The 19,939-nt window shown below is 36.7% G+C and overlaps 1 protein-coding gene across 1 annotated transcript in view; it reads left to right on the forward strand.

Annotated features, from left to right (window-relative positions):
* MAN1A1 (mannosidase alpha class 1A member 1) overlaps positions 1–19,939 on the forward strand; it is a 139,105-nt gene that overhangs the window by 48,988 nt on the left and 70,178 nt on the right. The window contains exon 4 of the mRNA XM_053938058.1: positions 8,472–8,552. Coding sequence (XP_053794033.1) covers positions 8,472–8,552 — 81 coding nt within the window. The remainder of the gene's footprint in view (positions 1–8,471; positions 8,553–19,939) is intronic.

Below are 19,939 nucleotides of genomic sequence, written 5' to 3' on the forward strand. Positions count from 1 at the left end.
TTCTGAGTAGTATAAACCTGTGTTTGATGTTTCTGATCATTTCCTGGGCAGCAACTGTTTAACCAGTATATTTGGCCTTTATTTGCATGAGTAGGATACGTTTTTCTCTTCATTTATTCTTAGAACCATATCTTTCAAATCTTTAATTTTCTTTAAGATGTTCTTTGCAAAAATTACTGTGACTGTATTCTGTAGCAGAATTTTTTCTCCCTATATTCTCTCTCAAGGCAGCTGGATATAGGAAAATTTTACACACTCCAGAAGATGCTCACCAGAATATTTGGCCAGCACTCACACCACTCTCAACACCTGATCATAAAAGTTACCTGGTGTCACTTGGTAAAGTCAGCACTAGTTTATCCACATGAAAGGATTTATGGAATAAAGATGACTTAATGGGAAATGGCAACATTTCTTTAGGCATTAGATTTCAATCTTGCAGTTCAGTGAATTAGATGTCAGGGTTGCTCTTCTTTACCTTTCCAAAGATAGGTTTTGATTTTGAAGGAAAATTCTAGTTAAGTCAGCAGTACCTTTCTTGGCAAACCTGTGCATTTTAGTAAACTTGTCAGTGGGTATGTTTAGAAGCTTTCCCTTTTGGAGTATAACACAGGCTATTTTCATTACAGCTACAGCTGGTAGCCCTGTGATTTTATAACTGAGATATCCACATTGCAATGCTTGGAGGTTTTTTATGTCGCAACTGCTGACTTTTTTTTTTTTTTTTTTTTTTGAAACCTTGCAGAACTTTGAGCTAAACTGAGCCATTCCTTCAGGAATTAAGTTGCATTTTCTGATTCTGTCAATATTAGATGTAGTCATACTTTTGTAGAGAGATGACATTTGCAGTGGCTAAATCCGTGGTCTTAGCTTTGAGTAGCACGATGGATATGTGCTCTGTTCTCTGTTAAATCACTTCATCTCTCTGGGGGATTCATCTTTGCTCTTCTAATTAATATAGCCAAGGCTTTGTTCTGACCTCCCCACACAGGCTGCTGCCCACACGCCCCTTCACAGTGCACAGCCCAAGGCTGCAGCAGCTGGGCTGGGCTCTGTATCAGCAGGTTACAAGGCAGGAAAAGGGAACTAACTAGTCTTTCATGGGATCTTTAGGGAGCTTGGCTGTTTCCTAGCTACAGCTATGTATACTGCTTGCTCCTCTGCTCTCATTTTTTCTTATTTATTTTAGAAGCTGCACACACACACACACAGAGAGCTTTCTGAAGGAATTTCTGTACCACCACCCCACTTCTGCTTCACACTGGGGAGGAAAAAGCTATTCGTCTTTGCAGTTCAAGAGCCAAATAACATTGAATACATGCTTGGGGAGAGAGAGAGAAGAAAAGGGTTCTTGATGAGGCAAATGAAGGGGTCAGGTGTTGGGGAGTAGTGGTGCAGGAGCTGAGCCATATTGTACAGCAGTGAAGGTTTGGGAGTTGTTAAGCATTGGAATTGATGGTGCTCTGCATCTACGCCCAAACACACCCCAGTATCTTTAGGATGAGTGACTAAGTGATCCATCCCCCTCTTCTTCAGCCCTGCTGAACTCCTGTGCAAAAGGGCAGTCTTGCCTGTACTGCCTCCTGGGAGCAGTCCTTGGTCTGCACAGTGTCCTGAAGCATGTCTGGGCATTGACTGGAACAACAGGGGCCCCCACCAAGACCAGAAGGTGCTAGCAATCAAATTGTACATGGGACAGGGCTTGAATTCATACCCTGACCAACTGACCAGCTGTCTGATGGAAGTGTAGCCAGACAGGATCAAAATGGGAACAAGGTATGGAGCAGAAAGCCATGCACTTGTTCAGATAAGAGGGTAATTGGGAAAGTATGAAGGGCATTTCATTATTTGCCCTCAGAGACAGGTACTAATGAATTGAGAAACTGCATAAACAGAAGGGATTGAGTAAGAAGGTGAGGGTACCCTCAGTCTTGTGTCCTGTGAATGCTCTTAAGCATTGGTCAGTCACTGTATCTGATTTTGTATGCCACTTTTGAAGCTTGAAGGCTAACTTACCACTTATGATTTTCATCTTTGTGCTTAGCTCAGCAAATCTGAGTATCTTTCAAAGAGGTTTGGTCAGCAGCTTCATGCAACCTAGAAGTTTTGTGAGCGATATGTCTATTATACTGGTGAAAGTGGAGAAATTTGAAGTTACGGGCTTTTTTTTCTACTGTCATGTATAGACTAGCATATCCCCTTTCCAAGGTCCGAGAATAGCAAAGGCTTCCAGCATTTATCATTGACTCAGCTGTATCTGTGGTGTGGTAGTCAGTAACAGGACAGACTTCCAGACTTCAGTTTGCTTATTTCAAACTTCAGCATTTACTAATCTAAATCCTACTATTCTCAAACTGTAGGTATTATGATTGACTTGTATTTAACAGTCCACAACCTAATGTTTTGACTTGAAACATTATAGTTTTTTGGCTCTTTATTCTTCATGTTTTTCTTCCTCAAGTGAGAAAGTCAGGAAGTTTCCTAATACAACAATTTGGAACAGCTTTCCCATTTAAAAGAAAAGAAAAGAAAAAAAAAAAGTCGTGGGTCAGAGAGAAATCTTAAGAAAGCCAGCAGGTGAAAATGGTTCTTTAGTTTGTGGGACTATTTGATTATTAGTTTGCCACATAACTTATTAGTACACTCTAAATGCCAGACTTCAAAGTGACTTGATTTTGTTTTGATTATGTATAAGAACCTATTTTGATGGGCTAAAAGGAGATCCTGCAAATTCATTACTAAACACAGTGCTTTTGCTGCTAGAGTTTATTAATGCCTTCAGTAGCACTTTATTTTTGTGCTTGTTGAAGATCTTGCAGTTTGCCATGCAGGGACTTCAGCAAGGTTAAATAACATATTATGCAATAACCAGGCTTTGACACTTGGGATAAAAAGGTTGCTAAGATTGTTTCCCATGTCTTTGGGAACTGAATATTTTAGCAAGCTGCCAGTAACTTTCATTTGTGGAATATGAATTAAACTTTTTTTCCCCACAATTGCAGATACTTAAAATCTTGTTTAATTACAATAGTTGAAAGTGAGCTATTGTAATACTATCCACAACTCTATCATAATTCCTAGGCTGCTTGAAAATGCTAGGATTTGTTGCTGTTCCCAACCTTTGTGCTTCAACAGGGGAATATTATTATTTAATAGTAATAATAATTGCAAGTTCATCTCATTTCACAGGAAATGTGGGCCCTTTGTGTCCACTTTTTAGTCTAGAATTATATACATTATTCAGTATTGTTCAGTATAAGGTCCCTGGTGTTCTCTTGCACAGCTTGTTAAACTGCAGGATATGGGCTGCTTGCCATGGTATGTGTGCATGGGGGGAGTTGCTATATTCCTTGTACACAGGCACAATAGATGGAAATGCAGATGTAATGGCTGAAGTTCTTTACACTCTTGATAGTACAAGAACAGAAGAACCAAAGGAAAGAAAGTTTTGGAAGGAATCTTTGCAATAGAGAAGACTGAAACAAATTATATGTTGGGATTTGTGGAGTTATTTTTTGTTATCTTTATAAAAACTAAGAGAGTAAGCTCTTTATCAAATATAAATTATGGTGATTTGTTCATTGGGAATACATTCATCTGTGTAAAGAGCGCACAGTATTTTCTCCAGCTGAATTTTGAGTGGCAGAACATGTAACCAGTGCTGCTGGTGAGTGCCAGGTGGAACCTAACACTGGATAAATAAAATAGTGTTGTGTTTCAAATGTTGCGTTTGTAAGGGAGGGTGACTTCCCACGAGAAAATACAGATGGAAATCATTTTGGCCTTGGTCTGTGAATGTGGAGAGGAAGAATATGAAGAATGAGATGCATTAACAAAATGATCCAGAAGGATAGGAATACTGATTTTTGGGAAGCTGGAGGAGTTCAATAGGGAAAGGCCTTCAGAAGAGCCCAGTTGACAGTAGTTTGTTGTCTGAACAATGTTTTCAATATTAAATTTAATATAAGAGCCGTTTGAAGCCTCAGTAGTTTGCCAGTTGTAGTCTTAATCCTCTGGTTTAGGGAAGGGTGAGGTCAAGTGGTGAGATGCAGCTGAGATCAAATTGGCCCTGTCATAGATTTGCAAATAAAATAGAAATGCAGAGTAACACAGGGTAACTAATATAAGTCTTGGCACTTTATTCTGCCTGCCCCCTCCTCATTTGATTATATTTGTTGTTTTTGAAGATGGGTCTTGCTAAGGCATTGCCACTCTCCCTTTCTTTAAAAGGAGTTAGTATAATACTAACTAGTATTACAGTTAGTATTTTCTAATTATATCTGTAATTTTCTCCAGGATCTTGAGTGTTTCTGAGCTATGGGCTTTCTTCTACTTAAAAAGGAATTTTAACATAACTTTGGTGTTATATGCCTAGCCAGCAATGTAAAGTATGTTGTATGTCTATGTCAAAATAATTTCATCTTTAGAAGCTAATCAAGGAAACCAGATGAAATTCCAAAAACTTGTCACAGCTTTGCTCTCACACCACATATTGGATTCATACATTGCTTTTTATTTTCTATATTTTCCCAAGTACAGTGATCAGAAGTCACAATTTCTCTGGATCTTGTATACTACTTGGACTATTCCATTTATGGTTCAAATAGTGAACCATAAATGTTCAATATTCAATAAATTATTGAATAAATATAAGATGAAAGACCACATTACTTGCATTCAGCAATTAACATAAAAGCCCTGGAATTAAACCAAAAACAAGCTATTCCCAATACACATAACTCTTTTCCACGTACCTACAGACTTTCAGAATCCTTTCTAAAAGGGAGGCCTGCAAATACCAGATCAAACTGATGTTTAGATGTTAGTGCAGATGAGATGTGTACTAACAAAGGTGTTTCAGATATTCTCATACAGAGCACAGTCTATTTGGGGTACTAATGTAAAGACCATAAAATTGGAACTTATATTATCCAGTTGTTCAGAGCTGTCTTTTACCCTTGGTACCTTAAAAAGCGAACATCTTAGTCATCTTGAAATATACATGTCCAGTCACTTTACCTTACAGAATTCCCATTAGAAGTAATGGACTTAATTCAACCACTTCTCACAGACTTGCTATGTAAGTGATACCATAACTGTTTGAAGGAGAAGGCTAAATTTGAAATAAAAAATAGTTCTCACCTCTACAGATGATGAAGTAGTAATTTTGGTAAGTTCAGATGAAAGTTTTTCTGATATATTTTGGTACCGTTAAATAGATCATAAGGTATTCATATACAGCTTGATCTGAGAGCAAAATAAAAAAAAACAGTATTGCTTACTTACTTAATATTTAACTGCTAAGTAGAAATATACGGACTTATTTGTGCAAACTGTATGTGGATGATTAAATATATGAAAAGAGGGTAATGATCAGGGTGTGGCATCTTCTATGTGTCATATCATACAAAAAATTTAAAAATCACACAAGGAAGAAGGGTAAAGTTGGTGTAGCAGAAATCATCTACTTTTAGGACAAGTTCATTTTTCTTAACAGACTACTTTTTCACACAAACTTTCCATGTAGAGGTGTTTTCTTTACATGAAATTATAAAATTTTAATTGTTTTTCCACTTACTGTTATTTGTGTACTGAGAATAATATAACCTGGTACAATGAGTTTAAGAGTAACTATCAGGCATACAGCTTTCAAATCTACCATTAATGAAATTACTGTTTCAGTGTTTCTCTGCTTCAGTGGCTTGCATAAAGATTTTGGTAAGAGGCAAATATTTCAAATGAAGGTTCAGAGGTTCAAGTGACCTATTGGGAATCTGATAACATTAGAACAATGGTTGCCTTCAAGAAGTGTTCTGAAAGATCACCCCTTCAACACATGTTCAATATTACAGTGCAATTGATCTTTGTGGATCAGCAGTAAAATCTTTATTTGCATTCCTTCCTAGTCTTTTTGTTTGTAACTGATTTCCAGAAGCAGATGTCAGTGCACACATACTGAGCCTTCCTTAAGGGGCCTTTGCACTCCTTGAAAGATAGCAATGGTTCTGTGAGTTAAGTGGTCATATTTAAATCCAGAAAGGCAAATGTGAAGTTCTGGAGACAAAATATTCAGGTCATACAGCACTCAATTTACTTCAAGCAATTGAAAATCAAAAAGTAATTTAATTCGGTTCTCAAAGGAAACACAAGTGTCTGGGATATCTGATTAACTCATTTCCTCATCTGACACCTACCTCTTTACAGCTTCAACATTCCCACATCAAAGAAAGGTACTTGGAATGTGCTAAGGCTCAGGATTGAAATGGAAAGAACCTGAACTTTTGAAGAAGGTTCGCATATTCATATTCTCATACTATTCATAGGAGTTTCAGCTAGCTCAATCTCCATGGAAGAGAAGCCACCCCTTTAACTCATTTGATCATCCTTTCTTCAATCAGATAAGGTCAGATCAGCCTTTCTTTAGTCAAATCAATTCTCTACTAGCTGTATTATGTGTTGGATTTTAAGGTAGACTTCTGTATTTAATGTACATGTGCTGTAGTTCCTACACAGGAAGCCTGCTTAGCAAGTGAACAGATGCATCATCTAGTTAGTTCAGATTTCTAGAGAATTTTAATGTTTTCATATCCTTCTCCCCGGGTTTAACATGGATCATGGCATAATAAAAAAGCCTGCACAGGAATGTTGAAGTTGAGGTGAATACCTGTTTCCATTTGCCTTATTGCTGCATTCAGTGAGACAATGACTGAACACTTGGAAAGAGAAATAACAGATTTTGAAAAAAAAAGGCATTTTGGAAACAGAAATTAAGCTGCAGAAATTAAACTTTGTTGTTTCTCTTAGAAAGAATAGGGGAGGACCAGTAGGGGAGAGCAGTGACAGAAGAGAAACTGCAGATTTCTAGAATACTCAAAATAAACTTGTAAGAATGTTATGTTCTGACATAACAGCAAGATAATTTTGCAGTCTCAGCCCATGATGCCAGTCTGAGTTTTCAGGAGTCAGATGTGTGTGATGGCTTTACTTTGTCGGCCCCTTTGAATTGTGCTCACGTGTATTAAAAAATTATACAGGCACACACATATACACTATATTAATTATATATTAATCAGAGTAATTCTGAATGGAAATTATATCCTCTTTTTAGAGGGGGAAGTGTAGAATACATTTTAGAGGAGAAAAGTTGATTTCCTGAGTGTAAACCAACGAGCATTGTAGCAAGTCTGAGAGTGTGTTTTGAAGCCTTTACCTTTACAATTTACAAAATCTCACCAGCTCTGCAATGTGTCTAGATACCTTTTCTTAATCAGAGCACCTTGGAAACTGAAAAACATGAAGTAATATTTCTATTAAGTAGCCTAGTGCAAGTTTGTTTGTTTTTTCTGTAAAGCCAGTTTACTACAACTCAAAATCCATAGAAAACAGGGAGCAACTTTTTCCCTCCTACATAAACTGACATCTTAATGCTTAAACTGGAAAAGCACAAAACCTAGCTGAATGAAAAAAGCCTGCAAGCCTTTCAGAAGAAAATCCATCAGCTCCACCGTGCATTGATTTATATTAAATATAGCTATAGTGTATGTTGGCAAATAGAAAATGGAAAAGTGACTCAGTAGAAGCAAGAGCAACCCAGGACATGTGAAAGTCAAACATCTTTTTTATGTGCCCAAAATTTTGGGACACTGTTGGGTGCCTTTTTACCTGCAGAAATACAGAAATAGAAAAAGTAGTAAAAAAAAAATCCAAAAATTAAGAAACTTCACTAGATCAACTTTTCAGCTGAATGCCTCGAGCGGATTAAATGTTATGTGTTGGGGTAAAATTGGAATTGACTTAATAAAGAACAAAAGCATGTGAGACTCCGATTCCTCATTTATGCTCAAATTTCAAAAGGCAGGGAAGAATGTGCTTTGAGTTTTGAGATAGATACTGGCTGGACCAAGTCTTTATCATTGGTAAAAGATTCATCTACACCAGCTTGAAGAGGGCTATCACTGTAATAGCAAAAGATCATCTTCTTCCTTGTGAATACACATAATGATTACATTTTTTTAATGAGCATGTAATTAACTCATTCTAGTGTTACCTTCTATTTTGCAGTAAGCGGCACTTAGACTGAAGTAGGAAAACACTTGATAGGATATTTTGATCAATACTGATGATCTGTCTGAGATGGTGTGAGGGCAGGTAGTGTGGGACATTAGATATGTGGATTTAGAGAAAGCCTTATAGCCCAACAGAAGAGATGAAAAGTTGAGCAGGCTGAGGATATTTTGTGAAAGTGAGGAAGAAAAGGAAATGCTTTAAATTCTTATGCTGGCCTTCGCTACATCTTCTGTTTTGCTATTTACAGTTGTTGTGCCTTAAAACCGGTGTGTGTGTGTATATATATATATATATATATATATATATAATATAATATATATATATATATAATTAATATATAATTAATATATACATATATGTAAAAATAAACCTCTACAGAAATAAATTTATGTTTATTTCAACAGAATGCTGAAATTTCCGTATTTGAAGTCAACATTCGTTTCGTCGGTGGACTACTTTCAGCTTACTATCTTTCAGGAGAAGAAGTAAGATGGTTTATATGACATATCATAATCTAGATAAGTAATTAAATTTAATTTTAATAATTTTATTTATTCAAATTAAATAATTTCATTTATCCAGTGTTTAAAACTTTGAAAATGGCTTGTACAGTGGAGGACAGTCCAATGGGTCTTCTTGCTTCTGTCGCTGCTGCTTTCTTTAAGTCCTAAAGCTATTACTTCATTTAAGCGTTAAATGATATTTTGGGTTCTTTTCCTGAGTGAGAATCACAGCCAGTACATCTCACGGGACTTCATGCTAGAGTGTGTAATTATGGAGTTCCTACTCTATGGTAGTGGTAGGTTTGGTGCATCAGGTTCCTGCTTCCCAAATGGGTTTCAAGTGTACCCTTGAACTGATTTAAACTCTTACTTTCTGTTTGCCTACCTGAACCTGAGGCTTCAACTCATATGAAGAAGGCATGTTAAGAAAAAAAAGGCAACTATAAACCCTATACATGTGAATGTCTTTAAAGCATTAATAACCCATTAATCTCTATTACCTGTCATGGTTTCTGGAGATAATGAAGATGCAGTTTCATCTTAGAGCTTTGTCTAAATGCAATTGCTTGTGTAATATTTTTGGAGAAGGCCAAAAGAGTCACAGGTACCATTTTAAATGACACGTATTGTGGTATTTTCAAGTTTTAGCTTGGCAGTTGAAAAGTCTTTAATCTTACTACTTTAAATTCTTGTTTCTGTCCCTGAATGTAGTGTTTTGTTGCAGGATTACACAAGTTTGTACTCTTTAACCATAAGCTGAATTTATTGTTCCTTAAATCCAAAGCAATTTGTGGAAACTCCACAAATCCAATTTTTTTCATAAGTAAATTTCCCAAATACTAGGTAGAGCTCTGTTTTGAACCTGTCCCTTTAAATTACTTAAATTCTATGGTTGTGCGTGATTAATTTTTGTTAAAATTTATCATTATATTAAAGCTGTTTTAGCAGGTACTGCTGAGTCATGTACCTGACAAAGCAGTTGTAAGGAGACAATGTTCCTCTGATACTTTTATGTCTTAACTAGACTTACCTGCTTATTTCACATGGATCTGTGCTGAGTGTAGATGGTATGGAAAAGACATTCTTGTCTTAAAATGCACAGGTTTTATTATTTGAATTGTCTTGTAATTTTGGGGGAGAAAAATGCAGTCAGACACTTAACAGTATTGAAAAAAATTGAGAGGTGCTTGGGAGCTGGCTTCTGGATCTTTGCTAGATACTGTTTTACTTATGTTTCTTCTCTTTTCACTGGAGATCTACTTGGGAAACAGGTGTGGACTTTTCTAGCATAACCTATTGGTACACTTAAATTAACCAATCCTGACAGAAGCAGAGGATAATTCGTGGTAGATGAATGCTTATGGGCCTTTACATCAAGTGGCAGTTTGTCTGCCAAGAAATGCCTTAATCCTTTTTCATCAGTGCTGGTGATCTCCTATGTATGTTGATGGTTTATGCCCTGTGTCTGTTAATGTACAGTTTCACTTTCAATCAACGTGTATAGTTTCTCCTAAATAACACCTAGTCATTGCTTCTCAACCATTCCTTCATCCTCAGAGAGGCAGGTTTATCACCACCTCTCCAGCTAGATTGAAAGCAGCACTCGTGTTCCAGTAAAACACTTGCACAAATGAAATGAGGAGGCATCTGAAGCAAGAGAAAGTGTTTCACACAACGGGTAATTAAATGGAACTCTTTGCAGTGGAACATCGGTGATAAAGGATGCGAGTGCCCATTCTAAAATTGATGGACTCAGTAATGAAAGTAAAATGGGCTCTTACATACAGAGAAGAGGTTTATTATTAAGGAGGATACCAAGCTCTTGCAGGCCAGGAAGGGCATTGTCCATGCTTGCTGCTGGTTCTCACACTCTCTGTTAGACATCTGCAGTCCAAGACAGAGCGATGTCCCTAAACAATTGTTCTGGTGGCTTAGAGAGTGCAATTCAGCATGCTCTGCCTTCATCAGATTTGGAGAAACTTCATGATTTGTCTCCTAAATCCCAAGATGCTGTGGCAATAGCCAACCTCTGCCAATGGACAGAATGGGATGCAGCAGGGTGAGGTTCTCCCGTATTATGTGGGTCTCTTCCCTGCTGCTGCTGAGAGGTGTGGAAAGGCCTGAGGGCCCCAGAGGCTGGCTGCCACCATAGAAAATATACCTTTAATAATCTGTTAGTCCATTACATTAGTGGGTGTTCCTAAAAAGGTAGCACATGCTAGTGTGCTACAAAGGTAGTGCATGCCCACTGCTTGAAGGATTAAACTTCCTCAGTTAAAAGCTCAATTAATTCTTTATCAGATTAACTGTTCAAACATCTTATATTTGCTGTGCTCACTTACCAGTATTCTAATTAAAGAAAGCTGTGTTTCAGTAGAAGGAGTGATGGAAATAATTATTGTTTGTGCTTCTGAATTACATTTCCATGGGTAATGATCCAAAGCTGCAACACATTGTATGTTCCATAATCATTTGTAAGTCTAACTAATCACAATTAAAGAATATGCTATCATACTGAGTAGTTCCTAAAACATCCTACTCACATAATAGTTCATTTAGATAAAGTCACCAATGTGAATCATTCTAAAAATGAACAAATTGAATACTTTACCCCTTGATAACTATATGTGCTGCTCACTTGCAAATAGAGCCATGAGATGCTCTCTGTTAAACTTCCTACAATTTCTACCTTACTAGAATTAATATGAAATACCTAAAAGTGCTAGAAATGTCATATGCTTTTTTTTTTTTTCACTGTGGTATCTGTAGAAACCCAAGCCAAATAGAGTTTCAGTCAAATATCAACGTCATTTGTAAAACAGCTACAAATATCAGAAAACTTGATTTTAAAATAACTGTTTAAGTGCTGCTCTTTTTTTGTTGGTGGTTATATTTTTGTTTCTTTTGGGTTTTTAAGTCCCTAATAATAATATTGAATGTGAATGCTTAATTCCATAAGTCACTGACTGTAAAGGATTATTAAAAATAAGGCTGGCTCCTTAAAAACACTGCTAGTATTGAAAATTTTTTTGTTTGTATGAAAGTATCTTTAGGAAACTGTAATATGATAGATTTATCCCACAGGATTCGGACAGACTTTTGTTTTAAACTTTCTTCATAATTTTGTTCAAATTAAACCTTAAGTACAAGACATGTCTTACAATCTTAGAAGATTTCTCATTTAAGTAATTTTTTGGTTTTGAAATGAAAAATAAAATGTAAGGGAGAAATTTGTTTTACAACTGCCTTGCTGTACTTACTGGTGTGATGTTAAATTCTGGTATACCAAGAGTTAGGAGTATTGCATGCAACAAGGTCCTCTGTTCTGCAGACCAAGATATTTTTGCACTTCCAAATGTAGTCATGTAAGGAGATAATTTGTTAACTTTTGGAGGAGGACAACACAGAACCCTCAAACAGCAACTAAGATCTTTCTTGGAATTCATGGAATTTACAAACATTACTTCTGAGTACTTTAATTTTCACTGCTGGGAATAGCTGTGATACTGGTGCTGAAAGTCATGGTAAATGTATGGCTCTGCTCTTAGTCCAGTCAGGTTGGTTCAGTCTCTAGGTCTTCTGATTTACTCATAACTGGTTCTAAAAGGCACTGCTAAAGCTAAGTCATAAGGGGACTTTTTTTATTTGAAGGTTGGCTCCACAGTCAGTGAATACATTGCATAGGCAGAAATTGAAGGAGCTTTTAATTTGCTGTTTGTATGAGCAGCCACAAAGTTAATCCAAAATGCTCGGAAGTCAATAAGGAGCACATGAGTTTCAGATTCAGCTGGTAATTTCCCAGATTCCTTTTAAGCTTTTCTGTTTTCTGAATGGAATAAGTAATTTTTTTTTCCCAGAGTTAAAATATTTTGGATGAAGCAGCTGTTCTTCCTGCATAATATGCTCATATTGCTATTCTTCTCCATGGCATGAAATGTAACAGATTTGTACTTTTTTTACTGTGGCAGGATAACCTGTTTGAAAGAACACTAATTTATTCTTACCAGGGTGAAGGAATAACAAAAACAAACCAAAACAAATTAACTCCAAAAACTCCAAAACAAAACAAAAACCAAAAAACAAAACAAAACAAGAAAAAAAAAACAAAAAAAAAAAACAAAAAAAAAAAAAAAAAAAAAACAAAACAAAAAAAAAACCCAAAGAAAAAAACCCAAGCTGTTCTTCATGACAGTAGGTTAAGAGTTTTATCTGTTACTCTCTACCAACTGTTATGACACAATTATGTTATGAGAAAGTTATGACACAATTAGTTTATATCTGCATTTAGAGTTGGAGTTACAGTGCCACTGTTCAACCTCACTTGACGATCTTGGCTTCCTGTCTGACTTTCAGACAGACCTAATCATTGCTCACTGTAAACCACCATCCCTCTGTGATTGTCGAGCTGTCTTGCTAATGAGGAGCAGGCATGAAATAATGATGCAGATGCTATTGATCTACAACTGTCTTTGCCAGGCTGACCACAGAAGATTGCTGACTTCATATAGTGCAGAGACATTCTGCAGAATTTAGCTGTAGCTAGTCTCTCCCTCTCTTGTAGAGGTGTCTCTTCAGAGAATATTTAAATTCCATTAATACAGAAAAAAAAATCATAATTTAGCAGTCTTGAATGGTAGGAGAATTAAGTTTTTGTCACCTATACAAAGGTATTGGCCTTTTCTGCAAATTGTGATTAAGTTCCAGTGTATGTGCCTTGGGGATCTGAGCTCACCAAGTGTGAGCACTGACTGCATGTTGTATCTCCTGCTCCCTCTCACTTAACTTGACACTAGTTAACAAGAGGACTTTTCCTTTTATGCCTTGGAAGCTTGATTTCTAATGCTGTTTGAAACTCCAGGCATACTGTATCAGCTTGATCACTTCTCTGTGAAGCCACTTAACTCCTCATTAATGATCTTCACAGATTGGCAGTACAATTCCCTGTGTGATACAGAAGACTAGAAGACTTCAATTGCCTGTAGCTTTCTACAGCCCTGTTTTCAGATTTAGGGTCCCACCTACCATCCATCTGCTACCACTTTTAAGCAATACATCAGTGTTTCACTGGTGTCACGTTTTAGTTCCTGTAGATCTCTGAAATGATCTTTATGCTCTCTTTCATTTTTATAGATTTATGATTTTTTAACTTGGTATTTCATTGAATTCTGGAGCCATTCAACTTGGAAGTGACCTCAAAAGATCTAGTCCAGCTTCAATATTGCAACAGTCCATTAGGCTTATTCTTTGAAGAACCTTCTTGCATGGGAACATGCCTAGGCTCTTCAAGACCAAAAACAGGGACAAGTTTGTCTTTTTGGCAATGGCTTTGGTTCATGCACTGTGCTCTTTCAAACAGACATCTATTGTTTCTCCTGACTTTCTAGCAGGCCTCATATTTCTCTCTTTTTTTTTTTGACTTTAAACACTTGTTCTTCAAAAATTACATTTAGCCTGACTTAAGAGTTTTTATTTAACTTGTCAGTTTCTGTATTCCTTACTTGGACTCAATATAGTTTTACTTTTAATTACCTTCTTTACAGTCAAACCAAAAGAAGGTAAAAGTCATCTGAACCTTTTGATTTGAGAATTTTTGGACTCTGAACCTCACCTTTTGTTCTCCAAATCATCTCCAAGCAATTTAACTTTGTGGCTGTTTCTAAATTCATTTCAGCTAGTCATCTTGATTCTCTTTCCAAACTTAAACATTACCAAAGTGAACCTTTTGTTTGAAATAATGTGTTGAATTGGGGCATGTGGCCCCTGTTTGACATACAAACTAAGTTAAGAGCTACTTTTTCTCCTATAGACTCTGAATTTCTGCAGAAAGCTGTCATTACAGTGTATAAAATCAAGGTTTATATCAGCTCTGATGTAGCACTTAACAGCCTACTTGGGGACAGAGAAGGATTTAAAATCTGTTTCCCACAATCACAGTCTGTAATCTCCATTACTATTTCAGCCTCTTCTCCACCTTTAATAAATCTAATGCTGTTCACTTTCTGTGCTAGCTGCATCAAAATGTACTGCAGAATCCCTATGGATTCACATTCTGGAGATAACCTTGACTCCTAAGATTTTCTTTTATGTAGACTGTTCTGCCGTTGCAAGCAGACTGCCCTTCAGTCTTCTATTTCTGTCTCTTAAGTTCCTGCAGTGCAATTACGCTGTCACTGTTGATGAAACCCATCTCTCTTAAATAGGTTCCCTTTACTCCAAAAATTTTCTCATTCCTAACACTTCTGTCCCCTTTCTCCCAGTGCTACTTGCTCAGCTGCTCTGTGCAAGTGTGCTGCTCAAGCTGGCCCCACACTTAGTTCTGAAGAAGATTGGAAGAATGGTAACAGAGATGTGGATGTCCAGTCTTGCACTAAATTAGGATGCAGCTTCTAGGTTTTCCTTCTCTTCCCTCTCTGCTGTGGGGTTACTGATACCACCCACATATACACTGACAGGGAATTGCTTATGGGGTCTAAGTACCTGCAGCCTGATGGAGACTCTGCCCCTGTACCGCAACCAGGCGCCACCACCAGGCACACAATCAGCTGCCATCACCAACAGTTTTTGTGCCTCAGAATGAGGGCCCTCAGGCTACTCTGCTAATGTAAAGTGGGAATAGTGGCAATTAGCCTTAATTCAGTGAATTGCTGTCTGCTGGACTCCAGCAGTGGGTATATTTTGCTTTTGTTTGTCTATCATCATTTTGCCTATCAGTGTGAATACCCACAGCAGGAGACTGAGAAGCTATGGCGACAGCTTGCTACAGCTGCAATAACTAAGCCTGCTATGAAACCAGGAATCAGAGCCCAGGTTTTGGTCTGAGAAACATCAGTTTAGAACTTCATCCTGTACACAACTTATGTTCTTCACTTTTAGTGGTTTTCCATTTGTGTAGCAGAAAAGGGTTTGTTTGGGAAGTTTTCTCCCAACAACAAAAAAATTTACTTTGTTCCATAGTAAACTTATTTGACATGTTTTTGCATTCATGTGTTGACTTTAGAAATAACCCAAAAGTTCACTGCTCATTACTTTAATTTTAACTAAAATCCCTGCTCACCTCCACACTACTGTAGGCTGATGGTAAATTGCTAGAAAGAAGAATGGATTATAATGAGACCTAAGAAATACTGGATTATGATTGTAACAGCTGGTATATTTGACACAAGCTCATGAGCTATGTTATTAAGTAGAATTCAAGCAGCTGAGAGGGAGCTGTTTGTTTCTTCTGAGGATTTGGCTTTCAACTAGCTCCTGCAGTTTCACTTCATTCTGGTTCTACAGAACAGTTGGAGAGAGAATGTCTGTCAGAAATAGTAGTGTAAGTGCTTTCCCTTTGAGCAGCAGCTTTAGATAGACCCGAAAGAAGAATTCTTTGCATGTGGGTTGATATGCTGTACAGAAGAAATTACATGCTATTAGCAATCTCTCCAGAATCACTAGACACCTGCAAAGAAATTGTTTCCAAGATATTTCTCTCTTTTATTTATCTCAGTTTCCAGTTCTGTCACTTTACAGCACAAAATGCAGTTGCATAATAAAGAAGAGTAAAAGGAGGGTAAAAACATGCTGTCTGAAGACGTGGTGGAGTTGTTCTGCAGATTTAATAGAAAATGTGCAACATATGGTTAGATACAGGGTTCTGTGGAGCCATTTGCAAGCAGCATTTAGATTGTTGCAAATATACTATTCATATCTAAATAATAATCCTTATGTATAATTCTACAATGAAGAATTTTAATTCTTTCTGCAAATGAAAATGAAAGCAACAAAAAATATCTCGGTGCTGACAGTGGGAATAGATCAGCATTAATTTATATTGCTTAAATTCTGAGCTATGTGAAATATTTGGGAAGTATATTCTCTCTGTGGATGTGGTATTGAAGTTCAATTAGGTGATAATAATAGATGTTATTGAATCATGGTACTGATTTTTTACAAAAAAAAAAAGTACATATGAAAATATTATTTTACTCTGGGTGTGGAGTAACTCTTAATTTTTTCATCCAAATATTTCACAATGTATAACTAGTGTATGTGAAATTCCATTTTGTGCTTTGTCTCTGTAGATTGAGTCTGAGGTTATTTTTCATTAAGTTGGGAGTTAGGTAGGTGATAACATCCTTCTCTTATTAGCTTAGAGAAGATAAAAGCATAAACCATCCAGTAGAAGATTACCACGTTTTTGATTCTGTTGGCAGCTATGAAGACATTCCATGAGATTCCCAAAGCTGACTTTAGCAAAGAATCTTTCTATCTTCATATCTCTTTTCAAAAATTTAAATTACTTCTAGTAAAAAATATGTAGGCATATTCTTAATGTTATAAATACAATTCGAGTGAACAGAAATGTGTGATGCAATTTGGGAAGTTTCTTATCCAATTAGCTCTTTAAAGGATCAGAGTAGAAATTCATTACATTACTTTGTGCCACCCACAAATTCTGCTGCTTCAAGCTAACTGAAGATCATTAAGAAGATTGAACGCCTGAAATCAGAAACAGACAGACATCATTGCTGCTCTTGCATGCTCTTCATATCTCCAGCAATAGGTAGAGATAATGGCATCCTTGCTCCAGGAGAAACAGAGACTCTTTTAAAAGTCTCCTTTGCACTTGCAGCATGTCTTGCTCAGCAGATCAAACATGAGACACATACAAACAAGGTTCATTTGCTTTAAGTTAGCACCAACTTTTGAGATCAGTTTATGGTGAGTGCTAATTGTCCTGTGGAACTTTTTTTTTGGAAGGATCAATTGTTTGTTATTTTCGGGCAACAGAAATCTGAAAGATGTATGAGTAGGGAGCTTTCTCCCACACCTTTCAAAAACTGCAGGAAGCCACATGCTTTGTTTGCCATTTGTTTGTAAAAATGCAACAGTTGAATAATGTTGGTAAATGTGGTTGATAAATGAGTCCAGTTGCTGTATCATCTGTGCCAAATGCTTGCCTCTGCCATACTCAGACTGTGTTTCCACCCTATGTGCAAATGATTGAGAAGGAATTTGGAGATGGCCACATAAAAAATCCTGTGCCACTTCCAACATGATAGATGCCAATGGGATTTTGTGGTTTTGGCAGGTGATTGCCCCTAAACAGAGCTGTCATGAAACATTTGAAAAACAAATCTTTATTTTCCTCCAATCAGTAAATGTAAGGGCTCATTTTGCCCAGGGCTAAGTTCACAGAATTGGGCAAACTGCAAACTTTTCTTAAGGCAGAAACTGAGAAGAGGATGAACATGAAGAGTTGAAAGCTGAAAAGCAGGAGTGGTATGTAGTGCCAGTGTCTCATACAAATCTTGCTTGGTTTCCTCAAGAAAAAAAATAATTTAGCATATAATTATACAGCAGATTCAGTTTCTTAGCTCACTGTTTACATTGCAAGTCTTTTGTCAACTGGTATATAAGCTTTTGTATTCCCATTGGTGTTAGGTGGTCAGCCATCTGACTTTAATTTCCTAGTAGAGCAAGAGATACAAGAGAGGTCAGGAGGTGGTAAAATATTCTGAAGAATTTGGATTTTGTTTTATGTGTTTAGCTCTGATATTCTTTACTCAACACCTTCAATTGCTTACATTAACCCACCCAACCGTGATGAACGCCTGCAAATAGTAGCTAATTAAAACAGTACAGTATGAGGGGGCTCTTGTCATTCAGCTACATGAAGGCTCAAAACCCTGTTTTAACATCCAAGTCTTCTGTAAACTGACATAACTCTAAAGCAAACAGGGACAATCACTCTAGCAGCAGTGCTACTGGAGTAGAGTCAACCTTCAATTAACAAAGAGCTGTTTCTTTCTGGCATAAAGGGCCAGTTCTGTTGTTTCTGATGTTTCAAATGCATTGAACTGCCAAAAATACTCTATGACTAGTTCATCTGAAGAGCTAGATGTGTCCTGTTTGTTTCTTTTCTTCAATCTTTAGGCAATCATCTGGCTTTGCAGGCTAAGCAAAATAACCATACTAGTTGCTTTTGGAAGCTGTTTCAGTCCTATTACTGCTTTGTAGTTGTATTGTCCCTTGGGGCCAAGTTGTCTTAATTTTTGCAAGCTGACTAGATGATTTTACAGTCCAGTAGATCCTAAGGATCATCATGTGGAAAGGATATGCTATGAACTTCACTCCCTTCCATTTCTCTCTAAAAACTCTTTTTTTGTTGTTTTCTTCAAACTAACAGCTGCAGAACAGAGTCGGCAGCTTACAGTACCGTTTCTTAATGGATGCTATTTTCCCCAACTTGCTGTTAAAAACACTATTCATAGTATACAGACAATTTCAATCTTTTTCCTTTTATCATGCAAAACTAGTGAATAACTGAAACCTTCTCATCAGTATTTGCTGCTTGCAGGGTATCTCTTACAAACATGATTTAGTCTGTGCTCAGTCTTTTCTTTCCAGAGTTGCTTTTATTTCCATTTATATTCTAGAGGGAAGAATAAATAATCTTCCGGATTCCAGGCAAGATTTACAACTGCTGTAATGCTTTGGGCCATCATTGCCACACTGCTGCAGGAAACCACAATGGTGGTTCTGAGCACGCCTGAGCAGAATTAGTTCAATGTTAAATGCCATCAGCTTTTCTGATTTGCTTGAAGGGTCTGTCTTAAGTTAATATGGTTATTAACTGACCCAAGGTCAAAAGTAAAGATTTACTGAGATAGCAAGAAGGACTTACTCAGCCATATTTTTTTTCTTGATAGACTGTGACAGTTGTTACTAGAATTAATAAGTGGAGCTGGTGACTAAGATGCCCTTTTTCTAAATCATACTTTGAAGACTTTTATTTCTATCTAATTCTGACTTGAAATTACAGTTAAATGTTTTAACTTACATGCTATTAAATATAGAAATAATTTAATTTCTATTAAAGTGTGAAAGGCCTTCTCTCTAGAAGTGGCTATGTGTAGTGTTCAGTTAAAAAATAAAATAAAACACTACAGCCATGTAATGAGTTTTTTAAAAAAATTGAGAGAGTTTACATGGTTGTCATGTGTTTTGTTTTGGTTTTTTTTTTCCTCTGCTTCAAGTGGGGGCATGGAAAGCAATGTACACATGCTAATGAGCACACTTGTAGTCTTTATGAATACTTCCAACTGTTGTTTCCTTCAAATATGTTCTGCATTCAAAAATAGTTTTAATCTTTATAGAGGACAATTTATGGCTGTTTAATTACAGGAATGGTTTTGAAGTTTAGCTCAGAAAAAGTAAAAAAGTTTTAACTGCAGGAAATTCAGAGAAGCAATTGAATTGCTCATAAATTTGACGTGCTGGCAGCTCTGCTGCTCAGTCAGAGGACTTGTTTCTGAGTCATTAAGAATTGGAAATTCTTATATTTTAGTCAGTTTAGTTTTATGACTTGTCCAGTAAGAGAAATA

The sequence above is a fragment of the Vidua chalybeata genome, chromosome 3 (genome assembly GCF_026979565.1).
Source record: "Vidua chalybeata isolate OUT-0048 chromosome 3, bVidCha1 merged haplotype, whole genome shotgun sequence".
NCBI lineage: Eukaryota > Metazoa > Chordata > Aves > Passeriformes > Viduidae > Vidua > Vidua chalybeata.